This window comes from Hirundo rustica, chromosome 1 (genome assembly GCF_015227805.2).
Source record: "Hirundo rustica isolate bHirRus1 chromosome 1, bHirRus1.pri.v3, whole genome shotgun sequence".
NCBI lineage: Eukaryota > Metazoa > Chordata > Aves > Passeriformes > Hirundinidae > Hirundo > Hirundo rustica.
Genome location: NC_053450.1, coordinates 44116645 through 44137856, shown reverse-complemented (window position 1 = coordinate 44137856; position 21212 = coordinate 44116645). Strand labels below are relative to the sequence as shown.

General features: G+C 37.0%; 1 protein-coding gene across 1 annotated transcript in view; it reads right to left on the bottom strand.

Annotated features, from left to right (window-relative positions):
• Nucleotides 1-439: 439 nt before the first annotated feature.
• The window catches only part of LOC120755370 (ras-related protein Rab-10-like), a 32191-nt gene continuing 11418 nt past the window's right edge, over nucleotides 440-21212 (bottom strand). The window contains exons 4-6 of the mRNA XM_040070201.2: nucleotides 15329-15418; nucleotides 10454-10555; nucleotides 440-1343 (exon numbers count right to left, since the gene is read on the bottom strand). Coding sequence (XP_039926135.1) covers nucleotides 1269-1343; nucleotides 10454-10555; nucleotides 15329-15418 — 267 coding nt within the window. The 3' untranslated portion in view covers nucleotides 440-1268. The remainder of the gene's footprint in view (nucleotides 1344-10453; nucleotides 10556-15328; nucleotides 15419-21212) is intronic.

Here is a 21212-nt window from a genome sequence, read left to right as displayed (position 1 = left end):
AAAGAAGCAAGCATATTTCAGAAGGTTAGTGGCATTTCAATACAGTAAGCCAGTGGGGTTAGTTATTTTGGATGTGCTGGGTTGGATCAAAACACAGTTCTGCACAACAGCCTTAGTCATTCATAAATGGTGATTAAAACAACCACATCTCCTATGCAGGGGAAAAAAAAAAAGAAGACAGTATAGTCGCCACAATTCTTCAGATTTCTCAACCTGTGATTGCATTTTGCTTATCTTGCAGGTCTGAGTTGTGCTTGCTTTGCTTTTGATCAAAGAAAAAGAAACCATCATCCTGTTTCTGCCCTTGTTTAAAATTAAATAAGATATTCCCCATGGATTTTAAAGATATTACAAGTCCATATAAAACAAATCTACATGAGCAGAATCAGATACCTCCTCTATTAACACTTTAAGAAAATAACATAAATATATCACAATATCGAAGAAAGCCTTTTATTGTGATAATTTGTGACAAAAAGAACATTTGAAAATGCAGGTATGCTGCGAACACCTGCATAAACTATTTTAAGGAATTATGAAATTTAAATAACAGGAACATTGTTATTACTGGATGTATTCTGTTGTTCCATGTTTTCTGAATTCTGGAAAGGTCCAGCAACATACCCTGCCCATATTAGGGAAGTTGGAACTAGATGATCCTCAAGCTCTCTTCCAAACCAAACCATTCTATGACACCAGTCTTTATAAGGTTTATGCCTTTCTCTCAGACAACACCTTTGCAGAGTCCCTATTCAAGAGTATTGAAGTAGCCCATATGTGTCTGAAACAGGTATAGAAGAAACCTAGCCAAAAATTCTCTGAGACTTGTCTTAACGGGATTGCAGTAAGCATCAGGTACTTATACAGATGTTATATGATTTCATATATCAGAAGGTTGCTTGTGTGATGATGTCAATGTTCATTTTATTACAAATCTGGTATAAATAACATACACAAAAAAAGCGAAGGGTGTTTTTTAATAACAGAAATTAGTACACTTAGACTTCATTTCTGCAAACATTTGCACTCAAGCACTGTCACCCTGTGATGCATCTAATAATTCCAAAATCAAATAACTGTTTTATCTTCACATTAAAAATACAAAAATATAATATAAACATATAAAAAAATTTGGCAACAAAGTCTGTGCAATAAAAAGGATGCCTAAACACTGTGTTTTTGGATTACAGGCTCACTTTTAAAATCTTGTGTGTTCCTTTGTAACACTTGATATTTCCTGAAGAGAAAATGGAATAAGAAACGGTATTTCAGAATGCACAGCAGGTTCTCTTCTTAGTTTCATTTAGAGACACAACATCTAAGTCATGCAATACACAGGTTTTCTGAAAAACAAACAAAAGCAAACAGTTCATTAAGATAACGAGAACACAACACTAGAAACTGTGAAAAGTTTGCTTTTCCACATACTTTAATGTAAAATATCTGGTGCAGTCACAGGATATGTTTTTCCTTTGAATATTTAATTAAATGATTGAAGTTTTCTAATAAATTAGATGGAAACTTATGCCCACACAGGTCCCATTTGGCATATATACATTCTTTAGCCACCTCAAACATCTCTCCTAAATCTGAAGGTGACAGCATCTTTTGAGGAGTCGCTACAAACCATATGTGTCAAATCCTGTAAATCTTTACTCACATGAACTGTTCTGTAAGTACAGGTTCTTCTGTTGACTACACCAATTTTAGCTAATTTTCAGTTAAGTACCCTTATCTTTGAAGCATTGAGCATGGTTGAAAAAGTCCAGTTGAAAGGAATAGGCAATACAGAATATCAGTACTCAGTTAAAAAAAAGGCACAGGCACAGGCACTGTTGTAAAGGATGTTAACTATTTGGTGAAATTCACTAAAAATCTGGGGTTTTACCTCTATTTAAGAACCAGGAATGCCCCCAAATGGAAACAGTTAGTCTTTATCATGATAAACTATCAAAATAGCACTCCACCCTTGTAAAACATTTATGTACTGATTGCAAAAGCAAATTATAACAAAAATGAAAATCACCAAAACCACGACTCTTCCTTTCAGCAGCGAACTCAACTAGATAATTAATGTTGACCAGAGAAACAATCAAACCCAGTTGTGCAATGCAGAACATGTCGCAATCTTGTTCTCTGAAACTATGAACGCTGAACTCTGAACTAGGGCACAAAGACACAGAGAATATTGTCACATGCCCAGGAAAATGAAAGCCCCAACTTCTCTACCTGCCACTCTGTTGCCTCTGTCTTGGCAGGTTTACCAGCTAAGCACAGAGAAATAAGTACAACCACTGGATTCACCGCATTCCTCTCTCAACCTAAACCCAACAGCCATAAACAACCATGTCTGACAATAAAGAGAAACTTCCAGAGACAACAGCTAAGTTGGAATGAATGAAATCCAAAGCACAGGAAAAAAAGAAAGGAAGAAGGGGAAAAAAAGGCATCATGTAGTACAATACTAATCATAATTCAGAATTAAAAACTTACACATAAAAAGTCAGTGAACATAAAAAGCTAGTTGAACATTGACTACATCCAAAAAGATTCACCTAAAATTACTTGGCTGCATCAGAATGAGGGCAAATATAAAGTCTCCCATGTGCTGCAAATAAGCTTTATGCCTCTTTGCCTAAGAATATTCATCACTACTTAAAAATCTGGAGAAGATGCATGGAATTTGCTTCCTTTTTCCTTCTGCAGCCATAGTTCCAGCTCTTCCAGAATGCTGGCTGCCCTGTGCCAGAGCTGTCACCATAAAGAGAGTGGCTGAGCTCATTCTTCCCTGAGGCTGCAGGGACCCAGGGAGGCTTCCACAGTGCATCATACTGGGGGCAGAAGATGAAACATCTGAGAAGGGATCAAAAGTGATGGACAGAGGAAGGAGTAGAGGGCAAGAAATGTATTGTAGTATCTAAAACCCAGAATGGATGCTGAAGCTGTCATCAGTAAAATTATTAGCAAAGACCATCTGACTAGAATATCCCAAGACTGTGGCTTACTGATTTTAGAAATTTTTTGTCATAATGAATTCTCCACATAATGAAGAAATACAGCAGTTGCACTTTTTTTTTTTTTTTTTTTTTTTGGGGGGGGGGTGGTGTTTATTTTTTGAGCAGTAAGAAGCAAGAGACACAACATTTTTATTACCCTTGAGAATTCTCACAAATACCAACACACAGCTTTATAGCTTCTGATAAGTTTTAACTTTTTACACAGTTACAGACAGTAGCTATTACAATTTCTTCTAGGCAGAGACAGTATTTGGTAGCCTGCAAGCATAGATATTAAATTAAAAAGTATGAAGACCTTTTAAAAAAGGGAGCAAGGCAGAATCAAAAGTACACAAACCTAACCTTGTCATCTCAAGGAACAAGATACCACTCTGGTTTAGAGATAAGATTCTGAAGAGAAAATAAAAGCTTTGGAAGATAATGGTACAGTAAGAAATTTAATTTCACTCAATTGAGACCAAGAAGTAACACTGAGCATTGACTGTTGTGAACTACAACTAAATAGATTTTGTTTCACCCGTGCTTTTCCTTGAGAAGAAAACAATCAGTTTAAGTAGTAAAAGAGTTCTAGAAAAAACCCTGTTTGAAGAGTTTCAGAATTCAAGTTTCACTTACTTAGAGAAAACAGGTAATTTGAAGATGTTGCAGATTATACTTCACGACCAAACTTCATGATTTCAGTCAAATGGGGGAAACTTACGTTTCCTTAAACACTCAGGATACTTATTTGTATCCTTAGCATTTTACTACTTAATACTACTTTTAGATGGTAAGTAAGCTGTTCTCATATCCTTAGCAACGATCCTCAGTACTGTTAAGTGATTAAGAATGGTGAAACATATTTGATAATGCAACAGTTCTTATAATCTCTAAAATCATTATTTGATAGTTCATCTGCAAACTAGCCAGGACAGACAGACGAGAACCACCACTCCACAAATAAGGAACAGTCATTTTCAAATCCATTTAAAAGTTGAGCACTATCAATCACTTCAGTTGGTAAGACTGTACCATATAGGGTCTTTGTGAAGCAAATTAAGGGTCTGAGATCCGTTTAAGCATAAGTGCTTCACACTCATTTAAAAAGTGCACATTCATAATCTAAAGAAATACAGCAAATCCTGCATAAATCGCTGATGCAACGATCAGATTTGGGCAATCCCAAAAGCCTCAGGCAAGCCTTGGAAGAGGTGGGGCACCCCCTCTCCCGAAATTACAGCAGGGAGGTATGCAAATTTCTCCCACCTGTGAGAACAAGGCGGGCAGCATTCCTCCTCCAGGGCTCCATGAACACTAACACTTCCAGCTCACATTTCAGCTCAGCTTGTTATAACTCACTGCCCCACAAGTCAGCCAACAAACAGCAAAAAACTGTGAAAAGGTGAGAAGAACCAAAATGGTACCAAGAAGCTGGAGTTTCCACTTCAGTATCTTGGACAAAGTTTTGAAAATACCGCCACAAACACAGATGCCACTGTACCCTGCTGTGATTTCAGTAAGATACTGAAACTTCCTGCTATCAAATACTAGTTTTTCCTGTTAAATAGCAGAGCAGACATGTCTCACCTAACTGCCAGGCATCTCTGCAAGCCAGTTTTGAACTTCCCTTCTGGCTGTCTCTCCTGCCCAGTTCTAAGCAGAATTTATATCACTGGCATGCAACAGATACCTAGACACAGGAATTGAGATGAGATGGCTCAGTTACCTTTTTTTTTTTTTTTAATCAAGGCAAGAGAGCTATGGTGATAGCACAAAGGAAAAAGTAATGAAAAAACCCCAACAACCTCTTTCAAAGGTTTCCAATGGAGAAAATATATAAATCTTCATTAAGCTCAGCTGCCCATTCCTTGCTGAAAATCTACTCAGATTAATGGTGGATCCACCTTCTCTAGCACCATTTTTTTGTATTTTGATATGGTCTAGTTATTTTGAAGGTGGGGCTCACTGTGGGTTTGAAAGAATGACAGGATTTTGCTTTATCCATATCATGTCCCCAGTCACAGCCAGACCTGGAGTGCTTGCTGAAAAACTAGAAGCTTTGGAGAAACAAACAAAAGAGACTCTAACTGGGGTTACTATTATTTATAACTTCTTTAAATTTTGAGGACTTTTACTCAAAAAATGATCCTACTTAATTACTACAATAATTTTATTTATATTTAACAGTGATAGTTGACAAAGACTGGCAGAGAACTTCATGCACCAAAGTCCCATGTGACTCCAGTGCATGACCTGCCATTAGAGAGACCTCAACTATTAATAGTGCTGACACTTTTTATGTATTTCTCCTATATTCTGTAATTTGAATTACCTGTTTAAAATGCAAGAGAGTAGTCTCACAATCACAGTCTGGACAAATGGCACAAGCTGGATATGGCACAAGCAGTACTAAGCAAGGGCTAGGGATATATTAGCAGGGAAGGCGATCACTATGGGAACAGGTAAAGGAGCAGGAGAGGAGGATATGAGGTCTGGCACAGCAGGATCTAACTGCTGCTGACTACACTTCTCAAGGAATGTGGAGGAAGGTCTTGCTCCCAAAGCCTGCTATTCCACCTTGTCTAAAACATCTAACCCACTGGCAAAGCGTGGGGCTCTATCTCCCTCTCCTGTTACCACCACGTAGTCTGTAACAATGTTATATTGCAATTAGTTATTGAGAAGACAGGTGTGGATCTCCTGTGAGGTTCCCCAACCCTACAAATCATCTAAGTGAGGTTTACTATAGTTGCATCATAAAAACTCTATTTAAGAGAGCAATATATGTTTAAAGTCAATATCCTGTAGAAGAAGCAAATGCCAGAAGTAAGCAAAGTCTGTAACTGTCTTTCATTCTCCTAGAGTTTAATTTTATTTAATTTGAATCATATGAAACAATATAGGCTGAGATACGGAGGCCTCCACAATCAATGGAGGGAGAAAGGCACCTCCAAAACACAGCTTTATCCTAAAGACTCATCTCTTTCCACTGAATAGAGATGATTCCAGACAACCAGACCAGTCATGCAAATTTTAGCTGGCTAGGATTCTAAGATGCTAAGATGAATCTCATCCCCTATACACAGAGGTTGTGATTAAGTTTTGATTTACATGACCTAATTATATGCTACTGTTTCCAGAAGAATATCTGGCTCATTCAATGTCCAGAACAGACTTTTTTATAAAATTAAATAAGATAGCGTAGTTATATTTTGCCTTGCATTGCACCAGCACTAAGTGAGTTGGTACCATTTATCCTCTTTGCTTTAATCTCCGTACCTTGGTTCCCACATGTGCAATGCTGAATATATCCAATGTTACTAAGAAAGTTAAGGAGATAAAAATCTAAAATGGATCTAAAGTACAGCAGGACGAGCATTATGAAAAACCTCTTGAAGGACTTATTATTCTGTGGTCAGTACAAGATAAATAAAAGGCAAATAAAGCCTGGGGCTCCATGCATGACTAAGGGTAATAAAAAAACAGAGTATTCACTGATGGAGACACAGGGATCTTTTAGACAAACTAACAATTCCATGAACCTCAGCAATAATGAAATCCGATTTCCTATGGATTAGGGTCTTGAAGTGAATTAAATTTGATATCTGTGATGCAAGCTCCATCTGGAGTAGCTGGCTGAAGCATTTTTCAGTCTCTCTGTGTAGTGGTCTCTAATATTCTATGAACTAATGCTGGAAACTCCTGCAAGAGTATTCTGTCTCTCGCCTTATTTTCAAGGAACTACTCGGGAACTTAATTTAGTTTGATCTGTCAAATTTGTTGCAAGTCAGCTAACAAGTTCCAAAGGTACTTTAAGAGCAAAGGAATAGAAAACACAGTATAATCTCAACAATCTTGTTGCCATAGGAAAGAAATGTAAAGAAATGAAGGAAGAGCAAAATTGAGGTCTGCTACTTCTGACTGTTCATCTCAAATGACATCCAGCTGTTAAACATTAAATGTTACTCTCAACAGCACAGGGCAAGGTCATAAATGGATTTTCACTGTTCTCTACTCAGCAGATATATGTTTATTTAATATGATTAAAATAATCTTAGTAGTCAATCACTCTTGGGAGGTAGGCAGAATATAAGTTTTGGTTAGTTTTACTGCAGTTTTCAGAAAAAGGTGATAACTTCATTCTTATTTTCCTTTTTTTTAATGGAGTTCTCTCCTGATCCTACTTTAGAAAAATACCAACAATCACATCAAAAGGACATATACAAAGGCTTGTAATATTTTTTTGAAAACCTACTTGAGAACACTACTGCCTGCTTGGCATGAAACCAAAGAACACAAAAGAACAAATGCTAACTGCATTCTGGGTGGTATTTTTTGGTTCTGGTTGCTTTTAGAGGACTGACTCAAAAGTCCAAATAATTCACTGGCAACCAGAAGCATTGTCAAAGAACAGCTGTCATCTATTAATGAACAGGTTTAGGGATATCTGAGATTCATGAGAATTGTGAATAAATAAAAACCTGTTATTTGTCAACATGTATAAGCAAACTCCTGGAATAATCTATGTCATTAACATTTATTTCCACTGGACCCTTTCAAAGACAATCAAATTGGTTATTATTGCCCTTCTCCAAAAACTCATCAGTCAGAGGAAGTTAAAACTCCAGTACTGCATTCAGTAATTATTGACTGATTGGTTTGAAAATTGTGAGTTCCCAGAAATGTGGCATGACTCCTTAGCTGTTACCAATGTAAGCTATTAAAAAAACATCTGATGGTTTTAATGAGACTGTCCTTCTAAATTAGAGCTGCAGGACTGAGACCCAGCATGGAATGGCTGAGATGGAAAGTATCTGAAAGGTCATGCAGCACTTTAGTTACCCAGATCACTGGGACAAGAAGTCTTCTCTCTCCCTTAAGCCCACAACAAGACAAACTGCAAAACAAGACATGGGAAGCTGCAGCACAAAATAGTGACATTGAAACACTTGCCCTTTTTTGTTTTGTGTTTTTTAAAAGCCTTTAATATGAAACTTTTTAATATTTTTTTTTTTCTCAATCTACCACTGAACAACCACAAATTTGAAAAAATCAAGAAGCTTAGTACTTCTGTATGAGCTCTGTAACTCCGGACATCAATCTTCCCCATCTACAGGAGAGTTTTGTGTAAATTAAGTTACTAAGGACACGTCCACAGTAGATGGCAAGAATGTACATAAAAAGTCCTAGATTTCCTCAGATTAATACAGTCTACTGCAATGCATCTGAGAATGGCCTACTGCCTGCCAGCCTGCCCTACTTATTTATCTTACCTCTGAATAAACACCACTCACTTCCCAAAAGCATGGCCATAATAGACTGTTCTGGGGAGTTCCTTTCTTCTCTGGGACTGGGAAAGCAATGACGTGCTTCCACTGAAGCATCTCATCAGTCTGGGACAGATGGAGGCCTGATATACCCAGGCACAGGTGCCTTGGGCAAAAACACTGTGCAAAGCTGTATCTCCTTTTTACAATCAGCAAATATGTATTTCACCACTACCAAATGGATGTCTGACTGAAATTATCTCAGACTGGCATCTATCATGTCATTTTTCACAGCTACTAGTCACACTTGCTACTGCATTTTCCATTCTCCAAAATTTCATCAGTTAGAGGAAGTTAAAATTCAAGCACTACATTCAGATTTCACAGTGTTGTGAACAGGCAAATTATTTTGTTGAACCTGAAAACCATGATGAAACTGTATGGTTTGTGATGTATGTTTGATGAAACTGTATGGAGCCAACTCTTTCTTATCAGGCCAGTGGTAAAACCAATTGGGCTAAAGGGGTTCTTGTTTAAATCAACAAATGCATTTTACTAAAAATGGCAATTTATACACCGAAGTAATGGTACATGATGCCCCATCATGATTCCAAATATTTTTAGCTAAGGTGAAACATTATTACAGACAAATATGACAAATTCTCATGGGCACATTTTCCAAACACACATACATGCAGAGCATACAACTGTTCAAAGCAGTTCTAATTAAACCAAGCAGTAGTATAACATGTTCATCATGGTCTGATTTTTTTTATTTTTGCCATGACCACACTACAAATCCCATGAATTTTCATGAAGGTGAGTAGGAATATTGAAGTTTCACTTACCGTAAAATAAGTGTAGGCAATCTTAATGAGAAAAACACCCAAACATAATTTCTGCATGTGCAGAGAATTCTCTTGGCTATCATGCAAACACACTCTGCAGAAATGCTCACTTTGCGCATATTTGTCTTTGCAGCAGTTATGATCATAGCTATTGTTTTCTAGTTTTCATGTTTCATACTAACAATATATTCTCTATTTATAGAAGACAATGTCTTTTTCATTTACAACAAAATCAGTTATCTTACTTGAGACTTTTTTCCAACAAGCTCAGCAACTCAAGGGCCTGCCATTATCCTCCTGTTCTAAACAATATTTGACTGTTCAGTTGCTGAGCTTCATTTTCCTGTTAAAGTAACCAAAAGATTTTTTTGACTTTTTTTCTCCTCCCCCAAAATAACCAACTACAGCTTGTGTGACTATGTAGTATGACAGGACCCTGATTTAGAAGCAGTCCAACCCTGAGCTATTATTCTGACCATCCCCAATGGCTACTTAATCAAAACACTGCTACTTGTGACTTTGTCAGTAATTTTGCTCATTTATCTTTATTATGACTTGAAGATTATTCGGAGTGGAAGGTTAGTTTTGTATAACTAATATTGGTGATGAATGGCAGTGATAATACATTGCATGAAGAACATATATTAATGTCTAAAATAATATTCTACTGCCTAAAAATAAATTGCAATGCAAAACATTTTCAGAGCTAATGTACAATAATTCAGTCCTACAAAAGAATTGCAGCTCTGAAGAGTAAGGACCTTTACATCAACACACTCAAGTTAGAGATACTGACAGCTACAATATTGATTCTACCACTAATTAACTCAAATCTTTAGGCCCCGATAACTTCAAAAGCACTAGTGTAAATCAGCCAAACAAACAGTTATGAACCTTGGATAAAACATTTGATTGCTGAATCCAAAAGCGCCACTGATTCCATCATCATGCAGCATCTCCACTGTGTGTACACTCTGCAGAAACCTAGAGGAGAAAGGAATCTTCCTGGCACGGAAGTGGAACTACTCTGGAGGTGTTAATCACTCCCTTAAAGAAAATATAGGAAGTAAAGCTACAAATGCAGTCATCCTGAATTTTCACTTTCTCTCTGAACTGTACTGTACCTGCTCACCTCTTCTTTTGTTCTCTTCTCCCATGATTCTTCTCCCCCATGTTCTTCCTCTGTATGACTGCAGCTACAGGATCCCCCCAAAATACTAACACCATAATGCAAAACCAGCATCAGCTGTGCTCTGCTTAAACTGTTCACTAGTTACAACCTTATTTACCAATCTGTCAAGAAAAATCTCCCATCTTCCTTCTCCTTAGAGAAGAAGCCTACCTTTTCCAGGATTTCCTTAGTCAAGACTGAGAATGCGTGCTCAATGTTCACATTTTCTTTAGCACTGGTCTCAAAAAATGGCATTCCATATTCCCATGCAAGCTGAAAAACAAATGTAAGAAGTGGGATGAACATTCTTCAGGAAAAAAACCTGAAGTTCCTAATACCAGTAGCAAGCAATATGGAGGTGTTCTGACTGCTAACACCTTATAAAAACACTAAGTATGACTGCTCAGTAAAGTACTCTATATTCATCCTCAGTTTATAAATTTCAGGTACCTCTTAAAACATTCTTCTAAAAATTTTGTATTTTCAAGAAAACTTTTTTTTACCAATGTTTACTTGTAAACAACAAGAAGAAGCTCCAGTGGATCTGTTCTCAGTGTTTTGATTTATTTGGAAAATGAGCTGTCTACTAAGCAATTATTTAGAGGAAACTAATGGAGTGCCTGCAGATAAAAATATAACAAAAACTGTTGAAAAAGACTGGCTCGATGAAATATAAAAGAGACGTTCCTTTACGCTAGACAGAGAGAAGCACAGAGATAACAGGCAAGCAAAGAAAACATATGCATGCAAAAAAGATATGGTAAAAGGCAAAGAGAGAAAATACTCAGAAGGGCAGCATAGACTTGACATTGGTTGGTTTTATTTAATTGACTCCTGTTGTCTTATTTCCAGTGTTATTTCCAATACAGATAGCTTTGAGTTATGTCAGCATGAAGAAAAAACCCCCAACACAATACATATGCAATAATCAGACTTCAAAGTTTTTGTCAAAATATAATAAATATTACACTAAAGGTAAAAAAAAAAAAAAAAAAAAAAAAAAAAAGGCAAGCAAAATGGTTTCCCATCCAAAATGCAACAAGAAAATGTAATTCTGAAAATCAAGATGAGATCTAACTGACTCATTAGACAGAGACCACTTCATAACTTCATAAGGGATTCTGAAACTCAGTGGACAGCTGTGAACTGTTTTCAGTACTGCAGCAACTTGTTACAGAAAGTTAAGATCATTCAACTATTGCCAGTACAAAACAATGATGCATAAGGGTTCATAAAGAAACATACATGCAATAAAAGAATAATGGGCTCATAAAGTAGAGAGAACTGGTTTGCTGATTATGAAGTAAACAGAAACTATTAAATTACCCTTTTCCTTCCTTGTATCATGGAACAGGTTCGTAGAGGTTACCTATGTACAGACTCTGATGAACACAAACCAACCCTTTTAATCGTGGAATCACAGAAATAATTTTGAAAGACAACCCCACTTAAAATGAGGCTACTGCCCACACAATATTGGGTCAGATACAGCTTTGCCTACAAGTCTTGAAATCCACCAATGATGGATATTCTGTAGCCTTTATGGGACCCTCTTCCATGGCTACATCAACCTTCTAGTGGAACTTGTCGTCCTCAACTCCAACTGAACCTCCCAAGACGGGACTTGTGTTTTCTACCCCTCTGTTTGTTGCTCATCTCTTCTGAGAAAAGTGTATTTCTGTCATTCCTTTAGTACCACTTCTGTAGACCAGTAATTGCTCCTTAGCCTGCTCTTTACCCAGCTCCCTCTCCTCATGGAATACCAGCTTCTCAACACTCAACTGCCAGAGCCAATATTCCATGTGGCCTTGCCAACATTAAGTAAGGGGGGTAATAATCTCTCCAGATCTACCATCCTTTATCCTTCTAATGTATCCCAGCACCTTTAAAGCCATGAGGGAACACTGCTCACTTATATTCAAGCTCGTGTTCATTGTAACTCATCAGTCTCTCACAGCAAGGCAGTGACTAATGCCTTGGTTTATTCTATCACGGGTGCAAAGCTTTGCACTTCATGAACTTCATGATGTTTCTGCTGGCCCAGTTCCCAAGTTTATCAAGGTCCCGCAGAATCTGTGTTCTCCCATGTGGTGCGCCACACACCCCCTTAATCTCATGTCATGTGCAAATCTCCGTCCATCATCAACCAGATCACCAATGAAGATGCTGAACAATGTGACTGAGGCAAGGCTGACTGCCTATAGTGCCCTGAACCTTCTTCCTTGCCTTTTTAAAAAAAATATACATCATGCTGGCATCTTTCTAGTCCAAAGGGATCTTTCCCAGCCACCATGACTTTTCAGAGTTGACTGACAGTAGCTCAAATCACAATGATCAGCCCTTTCAGCACAACTGGGCAAACTTCATCATATCCAACATTCCTGAGCAATTTCTAATCCAAAGCTTTCCCACTGCTGGCTGACCTGTTCCTTCCCAAACCATGCCAGTACCTGCAGAGGCCTGGGAGCAATATCTATTTGTGAAGACCAAAGAAAAGAAAAATCAAATCATACAAAAATACCTTGAGTATTTGAGACTGCTCTATATCATGTTACTATATTGCCTACTACATCTAACAATGCACCCCCATTTTTTCCATACGTGCACAATATTTGTCACAGAAGATAAATGTATGTATTTTTTTAGCATACTGCTAAACTCTGTGGCAAGCAAGTCCTCCAAAAATGTAGCTCAGTAGAAAACCCCCCACTGGTCCAGTGGTAAAGCAGTTGAAAGTATAAACATGTATTTGGCAAATCCCTCTCCAAAAGACAACAAAAAAGTATATTCAAAGAACTACTTTTTTTTTTTTTTTTCCCCCCCTTTGGGAGTATCTCGAATAGCTCCATAAATAAAACACCTAAATACATTTATAAACCTGTGGGAATTATGCTACTGAGAAAGGATATTTTAAAATGTCCTTGATAACAGTTTGGAGAACTTGTGTGAAATAAGCTTATATCTTACCAACAACAATAAAGTAAGTAAAAAAATAATACTTAAAAATAAGTAATGCTAATACTACTTCCTAGCAAAGTGCTGGTATGATTTCTTAGTGCTGAATCAGAGAGATGTCTGAAATATTCCGAAACTGTGCCGAGTTCTATTACGTGTGAAAAATCAGCTTTGAAACTATAAATCAGCTTCAGCTGAAGACAGCAAAAGGAAAAAAAAAAAAAAAAAAAAAAAAGGAAGATTTTACTTGGCTTTTCTGCTGGAAAGATTTGATAGGAGAAAAACAGCCACATTCTACCAAGTCATATAACCTTCAACATTTTTATCCCTTAATGAAAAAGATAATGATATTCGGTGAACAGAGGAGCCCAAGAAGGTTGAATTAAAATTTTTACCAAAGTGAATAAGAAGCAATTAATACAAGAAAATTATACTTTCTAGTGTTAAAAATATTTCTGACTGATCACAATTACATAAGTTTGTACAGAATGAATTGTTACATGATTTTGTACAAAAAGAAACAACAACAAAAAATTCTCAGCATTAAATTGCAATGAAATGAAATTACATATGACAGCCACTCAGTTATAACAGATTTTTACAGAAATGCCAATAGAGATGATGAGATTCCCAGGGAATCTAGAGTTCTTCTGTGCAAGAGACTGAACAGAGTAACACTTAAAGCTCATACTATCAGGGTAATACAAAATATACAGCTACAAATTATTATTTGTCAACGTTAGAATCAAACTGTTTTCCCTTCTTAGTAAGGTTATTTTCTTCTTTAGAGTGAGAGGACAATTACTGCCTCTGCTAATGGAATCTTTCTCTGGCACATTCAGTCAGATCCTTTAGCACTTGTAGATCATATTAAAAGAAAAAAATAGCATAACAGAAGAGTTGCCTTGCCTCAAAACACAGGGGAGATCTAGAAGGCAGACTCATTGGGGAGGAGGTAATGATTTGTTTCTGAAAAAAAAAATACTACATTAAGAGGAATTTTGGTTGCATGGTTAAGAACCCAGAAGTTAGAAAATGTCATTCTTAATACCCTAAGCAAAACCCTAGTGCTGCCCTCTGGTGCACATGCTTCTAGTGATTCTCTAGGTTTCTGACAGTGCATCCTTTGTGTGAGACTACAACATGTATTTTTCAGCAACCTTATTCCCTGTACACAGATGTACATTAACACTGAAAGCATCTTGCATGTGAACTATGAACTCTCAGGAGTGTAATGTTGTCCAAAAGGTGATGTTATTTTTCTAAAGTTCCCTAATCTGGGATTATATAATTGGCAAGAAGCTATCAGTGTGTTTTTCTTTAAACATGAGACATCCTGCTTGACTCACCATGCCTGAAAGCAGAACAGGAAGGCTAATTCCAAGTTTCAGAGAACAGAGGCACACAGTTTGCAGTAGCAAAATTTACTGGTATATAGCACATGCACTCCTGCAATATTTAATTATAATCCCAATTTCTTCTGTCATAGCATGGCTTCTGAATTTCCTTGCTGGCTCTCCGTGAGAGACATTTGCCATTCCCTTTAAAGCAGCACTCCCCACTTAGTAAGCTCCTCCTTCACCCATGGTCAGCAGCTAGAAACTCTACTGTACTCTCAACTATACGCCATATACACAGTTTTGGGGAGCGGATGTTCAGTATCTGTCCACTCTTATTTAAGGCTATTCAGAGACAATGCAGATCACTTTTCATAGGCTGCCAGAATAGTCCTTTATAGTCAGACTGTAGCAAAAATATCACTGATGGGTGGTGTCAGAAAAATTACGCAGAATGCATTACATTTTAATATTCCACATTACGTCAGTACTCTGAAAAGGCAGTCTATATAAGATTTCTGTTGTAGCACCTAAAACTTTTAAGGTACATTTTAACCTTTAAAAGAAAAATCAGTATTCTAAAGAGATCAGCTAGGCATTACTTAATGTATTGCTAGCACTCCAGAACTCCAGTTCTTCTAGAGCAAGTCCGAATGGAATTCTGGGAATTCGGGAGCTTTTTACCATTTTTAGTTCAACAGCTCAGTCATGTACTAAGAAACTCGGGAAGAACCAAAGAAAGTACCAAAGATACCTTTTCTCCTTTCTGTTTTGGAACTACCCGTTCTGACTCCTTATCACACTTGTTGCCCAACAGTATTACGTCCACTTCATCACCTGCTTTCTAAAAGAGAACCAGCATTAATAAGTGTCAAGTAAGAAAAAAGCAAACAAAAAAAGCCCTTCACCTTCTGCTCACACTAACCTTCAGCACTGTATTTCCTTGAAAGCAAAGGCTAAATTCTGTCATGACCTTCATATGTGCAAATATTTTCCACCAGTTACTGGGATTTGGAGGAAAACAGCAAGAATGCAAAGAGGAGAAAAAAAAGCTACTTAAAAGTTCCACGTATAATTTCCAACCCCTTTTGTAAGATATAGAGTATATGGTGCATAGGCACCATCTTCTGATGAATGCTCCATCTTGAGGCTTTAAAGTGACTGGAAATGCCTTGGAATTCAGACACTGCCCTCCTAAAAGTAATAGATTCATGGATTAGCATATGACTCTGGTCTACATCCAGCACTCACAAGTAAAAGGGAAGGAATTTGCTGCACCTGAAAGAGCACCTATCTGTGCTTCACTTTTGCACACAGACAGTAAAATTACTTTCAAAGTGTTCAAACTCAACATAAAAGTCTGATTATTCCAAGACACTAGGAAAAAGGCAATAGATTTCTAATGAAGTAAAATTTAAAAACCTCATTGATTTCAAAAGGAAGAAAAATCTACCTTTTTGACCTTGTCTCCTTCTCTGTTGCTCCAATCCACTCACATGCAAGATGACTGTGAAATGCACTGCGTTTTTAACATCAGTGTTATTTTAAGATAAGTCTTTGTAACTATACGTGACTGAAATAATGACAAGGAAAGAGACCAGTTCTGCAACAGCATGTGGAATTTGAAAACTGACATTCGTTTGGAAAATCATAATATTTAAAACCCCTTTTGGTGCTTAAATGGAGGACGCTGAGGGTCTCAATCTACAAACAGCTGAAGCGACTGTGGTCTGATGCCATGGCTTTTATTCTGGAGGTACATGCTCCCACGCTTCCCTGTAACTCAAACAGCCTGGTCTCAGGCTGCAGACCTCTCTAGGGGGGCTTTAATGAAATCTCTTATCTCTGTCAAATCCTTAACTTTTGCAACTTTGCCATAAGAAAAAATCCATCACGATACAGAGAAAAACCTCTATTCATTAAAGGATGAGAGAACACTAGTTTTAGTCTATTTCTACTTTTACAACAATTTAAGACTTCGTCAGTAGGCACAATTTAGTATTAAGGAACACTATTTTTTTGTTTGTTTTAATCCATTCTCCTCTTGGTCATCTAGACGTATTTCATACCCACAGTTTAATAAAATAAAGTAAACTTCATAAGAGTGTGAAGTACAGGCCTACAATAATGAATTAATCTAACCTGGATTTATAGACCAAAATGTTGGCTGTTTAAGAATGCAATGAAGTTTCACTCATTAAGATCAGTGGCTCTCATACGTAAAATCACATACATCAGTCCTAAAATAGGGTAAACAGACAATTATACAATCAACTTTTAATTCAGAAGAAGACTGAAGGTTGATGAAGGTTTTATGAGTGACATTTGACTTCACTCTGCAGTTAAAGGTTAGGGGGAAAGACATACTGCATGCACAAACCCACTGAATGCATTCTGTAACTTAAATTCTGCATAAACAGCACAAGTTTTTGCAGTAGGAATTTTCTACTTAAACAGCTTCAAACAATAACAAAATTTAAACGTGCTTTGAGGTACCAGGCTTTTCAGCAAGTATTTATGATAACTACCAATCACAAAGTATTTACTTCTGCAAATAATTACTGTTTCTACATCAATAGAATGTATCCATGTATTTTAACTTGGTCTGGATCCACCAAAGCACTTAGAGCTCTCCTTTTTTAAAGAATGTATTTTGCAGTTTCTTGCATTTAGAAAACTGAAGACTGTTAGTCAAAATGATGTCCATTTTAAATTCTGAAGACTGATTATGTAGAACGTCTTCAAAAATTAAGTCAATACGACTAGGCAGAAGTCTGACCATGTGCTCAGCAGGCATAAAAACTGTATGGGTACACTGATTTGAACCCACCAAAAATATGGCTTTTCAGTGCTTTCAAAAGCTCGCTGTATATCTTCATACTTTGTTATTTATAGCTCAGGAATAAGCTTTCCAAATGCAAAATCTATAGCTAAAAAGATAAAGGTTATTTTACAATTGTTAAAATCCTATTATGCAAGACAGCACTGAGTAAGCTCATAGGCTGAGGGAACATTTTTGCTCCCATATTATGGAGAAGTACTATTAAAAATGTCATCAATTTCATCAAGGCAAATTTTTTTTTTTTTTTTTTTTTTTTTTAATTCAGAAAACGTTTTGCTCTGGTATCTCAAAAGCACCAAATTTTGGTTCACCCTCTCAGTTTTTCTTTGGGTTCTAACATTTCAAAGTTCACATTTTATTGAAGGTTAAAATAAATACAACTGGAACCTGGAGAATACCTACACTATTTTATTTGTAAAAGGAAAACATCATCACTGTATTTCTCTGAAAAAATTGGAGCCAAGAGATTTACTGAGACTGACAAAGAATTCTCAAGTGTTTGGCACAGCTTGGAGCCACCAGGTTTTGGCAGAAGATTTCTCTTCCACTGGGTTCTCAGGCAGCTGGATCTGGCAGCAGCAGGAGCCAGGCTGCTCTGAGCAGTGGCCACGGGAGGGAGCAGCAGCAGAGCCTCAAACTCAGCGGTGCCACGTCCTGGACTCGGAACACTGGACACTCACATCACAGTACTACAGCCTCTGTAGCTCACTGATAGAGGCCACCCACCCATGCCCTTCACTCTACAGCTCAGTTTCCACCCAGCCAGGGAAATACACAACCTATGAGGCTATTAACAGAAATCAAGAATGCAAAAGCGAAAATATCTTGCTCATCCCTTTTGTATGTAATTTGTTTGGGGATTTGGGTGGGGTTTTTTTCCAAATGTTAGCTCTATTTTTTTCTAGTTTTTATTTTCCAGAAGTGCTGTGAATTTATATGAGTATGAAAAGTAGCAGACACCTTTTCTTTTAGAAAACTACACCATATCTGTACTCTCAGGTTATTGGAAGAAACTGTCCCTTCACTTCTTAAATGGTGAACAGAGACCTACCAAGAATGATCCCAACCTCCCCCGCAGCAAACTGACCATGATGATTATGAGCTCACCAAGACTCCTTGTATAAAGCAATCTATCTAGGGATACATCTTCCAGAACACCACCTTGTCCCTTCACCACACCTCCAGGGTGTAGTTGTGAAGGGCTGTGTGATATTGATCCTCATTGATTACAGATTACAGAAGTTTGTTTGTAGGTCCAAACAGTGAAACTGAGAACCCATACCTGATAAATACACTATGGGTATTCTTAAATAGTCTGTATTTGAGGAAGAAATGTAGCATTAATATAGTTTTTCACATCTGAAGAAGATGTACATGGTTGAGAAGGCATAATGACAAACCTGTCTACGAACTGGGACAATTTGATCTTTTCACATCAAGCTTTCCTATCTGAGGAAGAAAAACTGAGAACAGTTTTGAGTCAAACTAATTTTTGAGTCAAACAATTTGAGTCAAACTTGTAAAGCAGTTTGCTGTGCTGCTTTTATTTAAGTATGATGCAGAAGCACTGAAAGACAGTCTAGTTTCCCAAATGCATCAGAGGAACCAAACCAAAAAAGGGCACTATGCAGAAATACCAGCAACTCAACAATTCATACAGTTCATATCCTAGTTGAGAGGTCACTTCTTCAGGTAGGACAAATAGAAGTTTAACGTATTAAAAAACTCTAAACCACTGTCACCAAGACTTACAAAAGGAAAGAAAATTATGTTCTCCATGCAGAAAATCCTGTGATGGCAGACAATTTCCAGCACAGAGATAATTGTTAGGAGCTGGTATCGTCACCGTCATGGCCACACCAGGTGACTATCACAATTAAAACCAGTCCAAGGTATTTAGAAGTAAATTAAGACCTACCATCTATGTCAACAATTTGTGGAGACCCAGACGCCATTTGTGAATAATTGAGTGATTTAGGTTGGCAAGGACTTTTAGAAGTCAGCTGGTCTACTCCCCTTCCCAAAGATAGGCCAACTTCAAAATCAGGTCAGGTTGCTCAAGGCCCTCTTGAATGGAATTTTAAGTGTCTCCTTTAAGTGATGCTCTCTGGGCACCTATTTGAGCATTTGAACCACTGTATTGTGAGGAATCTTTTGCCAATGTTAGTTGGAATCTCGTTCAAAACATCCTGGAAAAAACTTTTCTGCAAATGGATTTGGTACACAGTTGCTTGTAGTTATTTAATTTCCAAAGGCCAAACAGCATCAGCCTTTCAGAGCAAGTGCATCCAGTAGCTAAAAGCCACGTCAGCAGAAGGAACACTTTAAGAAATTGGACATAACCTGCAATCATACAAATAAAGAGTGGTTTCAACTTCTAAAGTTATCTTCCTGCAATTATCGTGCTCCTAATGAATGCATTACAAATACAATATCCCTATATTGAACTTGCAAATAATGTCCTAAGATATTAATCTGTGAGTAAGTATACTTTTCTAGTAAGCTTTTAAAAAGTACAGTCATGTTACTTAGTTTCCTCTAGTTCTGAATTCAAATTATACAGCAAAACAGATATGGCAGCATATTTGGGTCTTGTACTTCCTTGGACAATAATTCATTTTTAATAGTACAGCTGCTGTATTCCACATATAAACTAACTGAAATATAATGAGACCATTACTGGTAATCTGACTGTAATTGCACTGACTGGCCAGTTTTTATAAAATCAGTGGGAGTTTTTAAGAATGCTAAATTTCTTGGATTGTTATTTTCAACTCTTGCAAAAGTGGTTTAGCACACTGAACAGTTTTTCACAAAACTTTCTGTTTAAAATTTTTATGTGCAAAGAACAAAAGAAAAAAGAGACCATAATGTAATAACTGAATTGCCTCAAAAATTCCTGTTTGACTGGTTCAGGTGCAAGCTTTACACCTATTAGTCTGGTATTTAGTGAAGTCTGTATTCTCTCTGTTTCCCTTTTTAAAACTTATTTGTTTTTTCTACGCTTGCATATTTTAAATGGTGCTGTAGAAACAGTCACTTTGATTCTGGGCATTTGTAGGAATTAAATACTGGTTTGCATTCACAGACCAAAGCACATGCAAGGAATGTCATCGACCTCCAGGAAGTAATTAATTTTCATGAAATGCCCTGTGTTTTAACAGTTTATTGCTTAAAAACATTTCTTTTGCAATGAATGGCCCCATATATTTTCACCAAGACACTTCAGAAACGGATATCCCACTAGGACTAAATTAAATTTTTTTATTACTATCTAGCTTTATTACAACACTAATTGCTAGTTTTGAGATTGGTACAATCAATCATGCAATTTACATTCCTAGAAATTGTTTTAGATTGAGTATTTTTCCATTTTTTAAACTAACAAAAGTACCTTCAGGGGTTAAGATTAAACAGTCTAAGTATTAATACCTTGAGTACATTTACATGAAAGCTTTTAAAATGTCACAAATAGAGAGCAGGCTTGTGCAGGTGTCATTTCCTGACTGACTATAGCAGATCTAAACCTGCATGGTGGCCACAGGAGCTAGTCCCATTGTTCCCTCCACCCTAGCCATACAGCCCTGATACCTTCTTGTTGCTTATGGCTGTGCATTGTAGCCCACTCAATCAGTCTAATCTGTTGATCTAATTGAAAATTACTCCTTTTGAGCCAGTGTGAGGCCAGAGAAATATTTTATGTTCACATATAAATAGATAGGTAGGTAGGTAGACAGACAGACAGATAGATATAAATCGATATATGCAGATAATCTACATTTTCAGTTTAATCTAC